This window comes from Myxocyprinus asiaticus, chromosome 4 (genome assembly GCF_019703515.2).
Source record: "Myxocyprinus asiaticus isolate MX2 ecotype Aquarium Trade chromosome 4, UBuf_Myxa_2, whole genome shotgun sequence".
Classification (NCBI taxonomy): Eukaryota; Metazoa; Chordata; class Actinopteri; order Cypriniformes; family Catostomidae; genus Myxocyprinus; species Myxocyprinus asiaticus.
Window position 1 is genome coordinate 42042095 of NC_059347.1, and position 12182 is coordinate 42054276.

Here is a 12182-nt window from a genome sequence, read left to right on the forward strand (position 1 = left end):
CTGTCTTTCCTGGCTCTGTGAATAGCATAGTCACGTGGCACAGCAAATTCAGTTGTGCTTGTTTTTATTTCACCTCTAGAACCCTCCAGCATCGGCCATGGAGGAATAATAATACATTAAACTATTGGCAACTATCATTGATTTTTGCAGATAACCAATCCAGTGCCCATGTCAGAAATCTTGACCAGCCATTTTGGAGATTTCAGTCTTTTCACATTTAAGTAGATAGGAGATGTACTTGTATCAGTAAAAATAGCTGCCCTGAGACATTAAAAACATGGCCGCAGAGTGACCTGACTTGCCATAATTAAAGGGAATTTGGCACAAACAATGTATCAGTGTTGTATCAGCTTCTTGGACTGGAAGTATAAATTTTATAAATATTCAGTTGAAGTCAGACTTTTACATATACCATAGCCAAATACATTTAAACTCAGTTTTTTCACAATTTCTGACATTAGGTCAGTTAGGATCACTATTTTAAGAATGTGAAATGTCAGAATAATATTAGAGAGAATGATTTTTCAGCTTTTATTTATTTCATCACATTCCCAGTGGTTAATAAGTTTACATACACTTTGTTAGTATATGGTATAGCATTGCCTTTAAATTGTTTAACTTGGGTCAAACTTTTTGGGTCGCCTTCCACAAGCTTCTCACAATAAGTTGCTGGAATTATGGCCAATTCCTCCAGACAGAACTGGTGTAACTGAGTCAGGTTTGTAGGCCTCCTTGCTCGCACATGCTTTTTCAGTTCTGCCCACAAATTTTCTATCGGATTGAGGTTAGGTCTTTGTGATGGCCACTCCAATACCTTGACTTCGTTGTCCTTAAGCCATTTTGCCACAACTTTGGAGGTATGCTTGGGGTTGTTGTCCATCTGGAAGACCCATTTGCGATCGAGCTATAACTTCCTGGCTGATGTCTTGATGTTGCTTCAGTATAGCCACATAATTTTCCTTCCTCATGATGCCATCTATTTTTGTGAAGTGCACCAGTCACTCCTGCAGCAAAGAACCCCCACAACATGATGCTGCCACCTCCATGCTTCACGGTTTGGATGGTTTCTTCGACTTGCAAGCCTCACCCTTTTTCCTCCAAACATAATGATGGTCATTATGGCTAAACAGTTCAATTTTTGTTTCATCGGACCAGAGGACATTTCTCCAGAAAGTAAGTTCTTTGTCCCCATGTGCACTTGCAAACTGTAGTTTGGCTTTTTTTTATGGCGGTTTTGGAGCAGTGGCTTCTTCTTTGCTGAGCAGCCTTTCAGGTTATGTATATATAGGACTCGTTTTACTGTGGATATAGATACTTGTCTACCTGTTTGCTCCAGCATCTTCACAAGGTCCTTTGCTGTTGTTCTGGGATTGATTTGCACTTTTCGCACCAAACTATGTTCATCTCTAGGAGACAGAATGCATCTCCTTACTGAGCAGTATGATGTCTGCGTGGTCTCATGGTGTATATTCTTGCGTACTATTGTTTGTACAGATGAACGTGGTACCTTCAGGTGTTTGGAAATTGCTCCCAAGGATTAACCTTGGGATGGACTTGTGGAGGTCCACAATTATTTTTCTGAGGTCTTGGCTGATTTCTTTTGATTTTCCCATGATGTCAAGCAAAGAGGAACTGAGTTTGAAGGTAGGCCTTAAAAATACATCCACAGGTACACCTCCAATTGGCCAATTAGCCTATCAGAAGCTAATTGGCTAATTGCCTAAAGGCTTGGGATCATTTTCTGGAATTTTCCAAGCTGCTTAAAGGCACAGTTAACTTAGTGTATGTAATGAAACAATCTGTCTGTAAACAATTGTTGGAAAAATGACTTGTGTCATGAACAAAGTAGAAGTCTAAACAACTTGCCAAAACTATAGTTTGCTAATATGAAATCTGTGGAGTGGTTAAATTAGTTTTAATGACTTCAACCTAAGTGTATGTAAACTTCTGACTTCAAATGTATATACAGTGAGGAGTATACATTGAAAATCTAATATTCAAAGTGTCATTTAAACCTGAAAATAAACTACGTTTTAAAATTTTTTGAAACATTTAAACCAAAGAAATGTTATGACGTAAAATGATTAAGACATTTTTAGGATTCTGCACCATATCTGGGTCATTATTAATCTTATCACATGTGAGGAAAATTTTTGAAATGTTAACTTGCTTCCATTGAAGAACACAAGATGCTATTTTGGAACATTGTCCAATCATGCTGGAATAACATGGATCATCTTAACATAGATAACATGGATGCCAGCTTGAGTCCATGCTATCAAAGCAAAAGGGGAATAAACTAAATACCAAGAAATTCTGAAATACATGTTTTGTTTTGTTTTATTCAACTTTTTAATTCACCTGTTGTTAAACAAATGCTGATAGTATAATTATAGAGCAAAAAAATGCATTTAAAGGAATGTTCCAGGTTCAATACAAGTTAAGCTCAGTCGACAGCAGTTGTGGCATAATATTACCACAAAATGATTACCACAAAAATTAATTTCGACTTGTCCCTCCTTTAAAAAAAGCAAACATCGAGGTTACAGTGAGGCACTTCCAATGGAAGTGAATGTGGCCAATAAAAGTGATTTTGGCCAATTTTTGTAGGGTTTAAAGGCAGAAATCTCAAGCTTATAATTTTATAAAACCACTTACATTAATTCTTCTGTTAAAACTCATGCATTATTTGAGCTGTAAAGTTGTTTAAATTGACATTTTTACAGTCATTTTGGGGTTTTAGGGGTTTGTTGACATTACATCGTCATAGCAACAAAGTTGTAAAATTGGCTATAACTTTACACAGAAAAGGTTTGTAAGCAAATTTATCACACTAAAATAAAGTTTACATGCATATTGTTTACATCTTGGGGCTATACTTTTGGAAAAGTGAGTATTTTAATGTTCAAAATTGGTCTCCATTCACTTCCATTGTAAGTGTCTCACTTTAACACAGATTTTAATTTTTATTTTTTATTAATTTTGTGGTAATCAATATTATGCCACAAATGCTGTTGATTGAGCTTAACTTGTATTGAACCCGGAACATTCCTTTAAATAGATAGATGCCTAATAGGATCATTTTCACAAGTAGACTCAGACTTTTGTACCCCATTGTATACTACACACAGTATAATTTGCCCCTTCTAGCTGCATAATTTCTTTATGGCTCTAAAATTTGTTATATATTTCTGGATGCCCTTAGTTCAGGATGTTTTCTCTCTCGCCAGTAGTTATGTACCTGAATTAAAATGGTCGAGCAACTTAACTTCCATTACGTTGGGCTATTTCTCCTTTGATCCGAGAGAGTATTATTGATGCATCCCCAGCCTCCCACCACCATGAACAAACACTACACTGTGACAGTACACACACACACACACACACTCACACATGAGTGGAAGGTCTCGGTGTGAGCTTCTAAACTGTTCAGTCTCCACTTGTCTGACACAAAGCCGTCTTTGCCCTTTTGTTTTCCTCTTCATGCCTGCTTATTAAACCAGGCAGTAGTGTGAAGCACCAAGTAAACTTTAGGATTTCTCTCTCTCTCTCTCGCTCATTCTCTCTATGCCATGTGCCATTCAGCAGTAATAACCTTCATTCAGGACCTCCTCTCATGGCCACTATTACCTGCAATTTTCTGCTCATTATTCCTCTTGCGTAGGCTCCGGTCTCAGCTCTCGGCACTGTCGCATCCCACCCCCCGCTCGCACCCTCCTCCATGCCTATTATTTCGCATGTCATTTAAATGCACACCTGTCGTCCTTGGTTACCTCAGTGTCCTGTTCTCCCACATTGAGTGGTGTCTGGGATTTTGCATGCAAATGAAAGGGAGGGGATTAGGATAAATGGAATTTAATGAGACTGAAAAGAGTGTGCGTGTGTGTGTGCGTTCACATACTCTGTACTGTACAGAAAATCAGGCGCTTCACTCAAACGCTGTGCATATTGGCAGGTTTTTGTGTTGTCTGCTGCCAAATGCACTCTATATTTTAGATGTGTAAATTATTCAAACAGACCTGCAATTAGAATAATGTATCACGTGTGACCATTCAGTCCCACTTTTGCATTCCCTCATGCAACCAGTGGCCATCTGTTGAGCACTGAACAGTGAAAGGACATTAATTGTGTTGTAATCTTGCCATTGGACATTGGAAACACTGTCAAATTGCCTGTGATCACAACAAGATTATTATTTGAATCGGGAACCTCAATTTTGGCCCTACACATGTATAATTGTTACCCTTCTGTTGATCTGGCTAGAATTAAAGAATTAAAATTAAAGTTGTGTCATCATTTACTTACCCTCATGACATTCCAATCCTGTTTGCTGTTTGTTGTTTCATGAAATACACACACAAAATATATATATATATATATATATATATATATATATATATTAGCATACAGGTTTGAAACTTAATGGTGAGTGAATACATTTCTGGGTGAACTTGTACTTTAAGGATTAAAAATTGTGTTTTCTCCAATGAAGGACAGTGTATTAATGTAAAAATCAAGTTTCCACCTCTGCCATTTACCTGTGATTGCTGTGCTGGCTGACATTAATATTTAAGTATCTTCACGAATATAAGCGTTATCTCTCTCTTTCTCTTTAGTGTGTGCTATTCCTGTGGACACTGAAGATCAACCACCCCAACACTCTCTTCCTCCTCAGAGGCAACCACGAGTGTCGGCACCTCACAGAATACTTCACCTTCAAACAGGAATGTGAGTGCTGTGGGAATGAACTGTCTATTACTGAGAGATAAGAGATGTGTTGGCTCAAACCATGTAGCAGCCTTTTTCTCTGATGTTCTCTATTTGATGTCTGATAAGCTGCACTTTCGGCCAGTTGTCACCAGCTACTAGGGGTGTATTGATCCATCGATCTGGATCGATGTATCGATCAAATAGCCAACGATGTGATGTCACAGATGCAACGTGAAAACATTGATGTATTTCTTTGTAACATCTTTGTTTTGACACACTCATGCATGCCAGCCACTTCCGTACGCATTTCCGTTGACCGTACTATGCATTTCCGTCGAAGCACGTGTCCTTTTCAAATTGTACAACCTAGCACTCTGAGCAGCAGCAGCAAAGAAGAATTCACAGATAAAGTACGTATAAGCTTTTGTCAGGAACAAGTTGTGGTTATGGAAGTGTTTTGGATTTAAAGTGAACAGATGGACAAAGAGACAAAATCCATGTCATTTGCAAAGAAGGTAGAGATGACAAATTGTCACTGAGCTGTCAATGAGCTCTCATCAAAAGATTGATCTCTTGTGTATGACTTATTTTTTTTATTTTTTTAATGTATTATTTTGTTCAACAGCTGAAGTACCTTATTTTGTTCTTGACCCAATTTGGGTACTGGATTTGCACTTTTCAGAGTGCTCAATAAACTTTTCAGATTATATTTTGGTTACATTTGTGATCTAATAGAAATGTAACTGATTGTGCAAGGGGGTATTTACACTTGGCCACTTAATGCGGTTTCACTGATCGGATTGTTATCCAATCATTAAAAGACCAAGTGTAAATACCCTCCAAGAAGGATTTGAGATGGATATAAATCCAATCACTCAAACCACCTCCAGAGGCGAGATGCATTCCAGATGAACACTTTTCAAGTGAAACTGGATCTGCTTATTCAAGCCACATATGGAAACTTTTCTCAGCCCAAACAGCACTACGCCAGCATGTGGAAAACGTGAAACATAACAGCTGTAATTGATAGGGCTTGTGTTGCACAATAAATAATAACAAATTAAGAAACAGTTGAACATTGTAGGAGAGAGAGAACTTTTTTCTACATTTATTTGATTCAGATCGCGAAAGAAACTGAGCCGCTTGACGCATCTTTCCTACGACAAGCCCCAAGGGCAAAAATACAGTGCGCACACACACACAGATACGTGCGCGCAGGGCAAAGTTATTTGAAACCAAATAATGAATCACATCTTTTCGTTGTCTGGCATTAGCATAGTCACGGAAGTTTTATTTGCATATAGCGCGGGAATTCAAGATTGTATTTATATCTGTTTGGTGGAGACACTTTGATGTGGCCGAGTGTAAATGGAATGTGCTTATTAAATCGGATAGCAATCCAAACAGTAAAAACGAATGCAGTAACCAAGTGAAAATACCACCTAAACTAGGCACATAATCTCATTTCATATCGATTGCAGGCCCCCGAATCGAAATCATGAAAAACTCTGAGGTTTCAGCAAACATTGTATCACTGGCTAAAGGTCACATTTACCTTTGAACTGTAAAATTCTGCGAGTGAAGAAAGCGTGGGCGGTCGTTGAGGACATTGTTTGAAACCAGGAAAAAACGAATTGCCAACCAGCCTTTTTTAACGCTGCACATTATACTCCGTGAGAGTGACGTTGAAAAGAATTTGCCACTAAAATGATATTCTTGTTCATTGTGAATATTCAGTGTAGTAGTGTATGAAGCTTCCTATTGGTCAACAGGTGAATTTGCCGGTCAAAGTTCACCAAATTTGAACTTCACGCAAAATCCGCTGGGGGAAATTCTTCACCTCAGTTGTCCATAGCATGAAATTCACAATTACGCGGATTCCCATTGAGAAGACTTTCATCTGCGGAATTTCACCTTGTGAAGATAAATGTGTTTGTGCCTTAAGAGAATCTAGATAAGATCATATGAAACCCCTACCAGCTACCACTTTCATTTACCTTGAAAACAGAAATGCATTACTTGCAGTTAAGGTTTCAAAGTTGGTTTCCCTTCTTAGAGTGGACTCCATAATCAGCAATTTTAAAAGCATGTGTTAATTCAACATAAATCTCTGTGGGTTTTGTATACAAGGCCAGCTGCTAGTGGTGACTATAGTTTCCTTTTTCTTCTTTGCCTATGGGTACCATCAATTCAGTGTGGTTTTGTTGGAGTTAGAGGGCTATTTTTGGTGTTGTGAAGCATTATTACCATGTTTTAAGCAAGATGTCATGTTAATGATACTCCTGAAGTTGGTTATATAACAAGCATCCCGACACCTTGGAGTTATTCGGGTCAAGGATGTAACCAAATGTGTATGATATAGAATCTGCCATTAAAAACCCATATGGATTGAGCACTAATCCAAATATTGTAGGGGATGTTTTCCCATCAGTGTCGATGGTGGTTATGGCCAGGATATACAATACTGTGCAAATGTCTTAGGCACATAAGATGTTTCACAAAAGCATTTGTCTTATGATGGTTATTTATATCTTCAGCTTTAGTGTGTCAATAGGAAATATATATGTTAGACTCCCAAACATTACTTTTGCAAATAGAAAAGATTTGATCAGAAGAACAGGGATCTCTGCAACAGATGTCATGGCCCCCACAAAGCCCCCCACTGAACATCGTGTCAGTCTGAGATTACATGAAGAGACAGAAGCAATTGAGACAGCCTAAATAGATAGAAGAACTGTGGCGAATTCTCCAAGAAGCTTGGTACATCCTATCTGCCAACAAACAAGAAAAACTGTGTCCAGGTGTACCTAGGAGAATTAGTGCTGTTTTAAAGGCAAAGGTGGTCACACCGAAGATTGATTTAGCTTTTTTTATGTTTACTGGACTTTGTATGACATTAAGTGATAAATGAAAACTATTTATTTCATTATTTTTGAAGACATCCTCACTATGCAACATTTTTAACAAGTGCCTAAAACTTTTGCACAGTACTGTATGCTGCGTACCATTCGAGTCAGATGTGGGATATTCCTACTTGATATCTCCGATCTCCGATCTTAAAGGCATTCAGTTGCCCGATATACAGAAGATGACGTGTAAGGAAAACAAAACTGCAATGCTCCCATTAGCTTAGCAAGTTTTTGACTGTCACCAGAGATGTCTCCTAGCTGCCCAACTTATAAACAATGCTACAATGCTAGCATTTGTGCTACAGGTGTACGATTATCAAAAGAGAGTATTATTTACCATGTTTTATACACCTGTTTCTGCAGGCGTTTGTTAAACAAGCTTTAATATAGTGTAATGTAGGAACTTTGACTCATTTATCGATATTACTCAAAGTTAATGTTTATCACTTTGTATATCTCCCAGGGTGCCGACATGTGACGTCACGCACCTGCATCTTGGTTGAAAATTTCCTTACGAGTTTCCAAGTTGTAATTCTGACTTAACTGCCATTCCATTGCACTTTTCCTAGTAGGAAGTTTTACACAGCATTAGGACCAGTCACATCATTGATGATCGCTTAAAGCATCAGTACAGCATGGTTTTACTTGACTGACTTAAGTTTAAACACAACTAAACAGTGCCACACATACTGTAGCTCTCACAGACCTTAGTCAGTATAAACTGCATATTTATTTATTCATTTATTCCACAAATTTCCAGTGGACAACAAACTCTGCAAAACACGAGGTGTGAAAAGTAGACATGACCTAGGACCTTAAAAGGAATAGTTCAACCAAAAATAAAAATTTACCCTTAGGCTGTTCCAAACTTCTCGACTTTCTTCTGTGCAGCACAAAAGATGTTAGACAAAATGACAATTACCCTTGCTTTTCATTGTATGGAAAAAAGATGCAATGAAAGTGAATGGTGGCTTCACTTGAAAAAGTGAATGGCTAACAGACTGCCTAACATCTTTTTTGTGTCCCACAACATGAGGGTGAGTAAAGGATAGCAGTATTTTCATTTTTGCACTATTTTCAACATATTGAACAGACTTGAAAATTCCCACTGCTGTAAGAGGCAGTCCATGAAGAGGTGCCATCTTTGTTTGCAGGCTTTATTCTCTGTTTTCAGCAAACAACACTTTGCCCCTGTGAGAAAATAGGCTAGTAGACAGCTCTGTTAGAGTAAGGTTTACTGCCAGGATGTGTCCAGGTGTGAGTTATTAGTATGCTGGACAGTGAAGTGGCTGGGGCTCATCTGGCTAACAAAGAGACAAACCTGACAAGACATCATACGCTACACACAGCATTGCCCCTTCTAATTTATGATAGAGTAGTGTCTTTTCATTGTGAAGCCTCTCATAACTATTCTTTTATATTCATTTATTTAAATCCAAATTAAATGCAGTATGACCAGCCAAGATTTTGAATTGAGACACAAGAAGCTGTTAAGCTTTTTTTTTCAGGCCTGGGTTTATTGACACTCAAGTTGTTTACAAATACAGAAACATATCAGTTATCCAATGTGTTATTTCTACACAGGGATTTTTTCTCTGGTTGTCAGATGTGGTTTAACACTATCCATGTAAACCAAGGTTTGCAACCATCTACAGAGCCAGGCACCCATTTGTTAAGAGTGTATTACAGGACTCTAAAAAGCCAACGCTTGGAGATCACATGACCAACCTGGACTTATTTTGAGCTGTTGACACCTGAAGTGTCCATGTCCCTCTGCTCTTTATGTCACAGCAGGAGCTACTTTTTTTTTGGAAGACACTGAAAGATTAGACTTGTCTTTGTTTTCATATGTTTGCTGTTGTTCTAAAGCTAGCTAGTTTAATATCCAGTGTTGGGTAAGTTACTCAGAGTAGTCCACTACAAGTTACTAATCACTTCTCTTAAACCGTAATTAGATTACTTTGCTGATTATTTCATGGAAAAACGTAAGCTTTTAAGCTACTTTTAAAAACCCTTTTCACAGAAAAAATGTTTGTTATTCGTTGTCGCACACAAGTCATGTACCTCAAGTTTCTTCCTTAAGCCCAAAACATACTTTGGTCAGACACGAATGACACGTGACACAAATTTCATCATCAGCAGAGTGCTCAAGCACTGAACACTTGAGGCCTGAATTTTCTAACTGCGTGTCAGAAATGTGAATGCACCTGGAATTATTTGCATGAATTAGTGGATACACAAGGGGTCAATACTCACATTTGAGCCATTGTTGTCACAAAGAAATGCTAAAATAAGACGTAATCGCTGGTAAGTAACAGGAGACAAAGGTAAAAACAACAACAGTATATATATGCACGTCAAGAGCGCATGTGTGAGGTGGTCAGGAGATATTTGTATTTGGATATCCTGCATTTGTATAACTCGAGTCTGAAGGAATATAAAGCCATCTTTATGGGTCTAAACTCCTGAAGATAAATTATCTGGCATCTCATAGCCAGGGGCGTGGCCAGAAGGGTGGCGCGGGGTGGCAGCTTCCACCTTAAAAATGAGCTTTCCCACCTCACTTGCCACCTCAAGTCAGACCCTGCTCACATCCTGGAGACTGTACGCAACGGCTTGCACATGGTCCATAATAACATTCCGGTACATCCAACCACTAGCCCCCCCTTCTCTACCATCTCAGAACACAGTGTACCCCCTGTCAGATGAAATAATTGGATGCCTCCATTTACTCGACTCTTGCCACCCCGGGCAAAAAAAATCCTGGACATGCCCCTGCTCATAGCAGTCATAGCGTGCATGTGCCAGCCGCCTGTGTATGCGCGCACCATCAAATTGAGTATACTTTGACAGGCTCTGTGTTAACTTAATTTACAATTTCAGCTTTCCACATCCACCCCAGCCTGTTTACCTTGGCAAAGGAGTTAAAAGCACCATCCTCACTTGAGGAACCAGCCAGATGGAGTGAGGAGGGGGAACGAGAGGGATAAAACCTATTTCGTGTTGCTGTCGATTTGCAGTCTCTTGAAATAATTGACATTACGCATTTGTCAATCATCCCCGCTTGATATTTGGGGGAATGAACCCAGCGCTATGATTTGTCGAACTCCTCTTCTTTGCTTTTCGGCAGGCTAGGTGGTGCTGCCTCTTGCTGTTAGACTTGAGTACTGCACGTGCACAATTGAACACAAAGCTTTTTGCATAGTTTAGAGTGACAAATCATACCAGCGTACTTTGATGTCAAAATGCGTACCTGCTACTTGAAACAACCACACCGTCTTTTTCCAGAGCAGCCTGTATTTCTCCTGAGGTTACCTGTGGGTTTTTCTTTGTATTCCGAACAATTCTTCTGGCAGTTGTGGCTGAAATCTTTCTTGGTCTACTTGACCTTGGCTTGGTATCAAGAGATCCCCGAATTTTCAACTTCTTAATAAGTGATTGAACAGTATTGACTGGCATTTTCAAGGCTTTGGATATCTTTTTATATCTTTTTCCATCTTTATAAAGTTCCATTACCTTGTTACGCAGGTCTTTTGACAGTTCTTTTCTGCTCCCCATGGCTCAGTATCTAGCCTGTTCAGTGCATCCATGTGAGAGCTAACAAACTCATTGACTATTTATACACAGACACTGATTGCAATTTAAAAAGCCACAGGTGTGGGAAATTAACCTTTAATTGCCATTTAAACCTGTGTGTGTCACCTTGTGTGTCTGTAATGAGGCCAAACATTGAAGGGTATGTAAACTTTTGATCAGGGCCATTTGGGTGATTTCTGTTATCATTATGATTTAAAAAGGAGCCAAACAACTATGTTATAATAAATTGCTTCGTATGATCACTATCCTTAAATAAAAGACGTTTTTTTGCATGATCAGTCCTATTTTCAAAATCAATGCCAAAATTTCACAATTTCTGCCAGGGTATGCAAACTTTTGAGCACAACAGTATATATACATATATATATATATATATATATATATATATATATATATATATATATATATATATACACACACACACACACATACTACCAGTCAAAAGTTTTGAAACACTTGACTGAAATGTTTCTCATGATCTTAAAAATCTTTTGATCTGAAGGCATATGCTTAAATGTTTGAAATTAGTTTTGTAGACAAAATATCATTGTGCCACCATATTAATTTAATTATAAAACTACAATTTTATAAAAAATAAAAATAAAAAAAAGTTTTTGAAATTGATGACTTGGACCAAATAATAAAGAAAAGCAGCCAATAAGTGCCCAACATAGATGGGAACTCCTTCAATACTGTTTAAAAAGCATCCCAGGGTAATACCTCAAGAAGTTGGTTGAGAAAATGTCAAGAGTACATGTCTGCAAATTCTAGGAAAAGGGTGACTACTTTGAAGATGCTAAAATATAACACAGTTTTGATTTATTTTGGATTTTGTTTAGTCACAACATAATTCCTGTAGTTCCATTTATGTTATCCCATAGTTTTGATGACTTTACTATTATTCTAAAATGTGAAAAAAGAAATTATAATAAAGAATAAGTAAGTGTTTCAGAACTTTTGACCGGT

At 38.1% G+C, this 12182-nt stretch overlaps 1 protein-coding gene across 2 annotated transcripts in view; it reads left to right on the plus strand.

The window, feature by feature from the left end:
- The window catches only part of LOC127432387 (serine/threonine-protein phosphatase 2B catalytic subunit gamma isoform-like), a 58673-nt gene that overhangs the window by 18311 nt on the left and 28180 nt on the right, over window positions 1–12182 (plus strand). For both annotated transcript variants that reach the window (XM_051683396.1, XM_051683406.1), the window contains exon 4: window positions 4617–4728. In XM_051683396.1, coding sequence (XP_051539356.1) covers window positions 4617–4728 — 112 coding nt within the window. The remainder of the gene's footprint in view (window positions 1–4616; window positions 4729–12182) is intronic.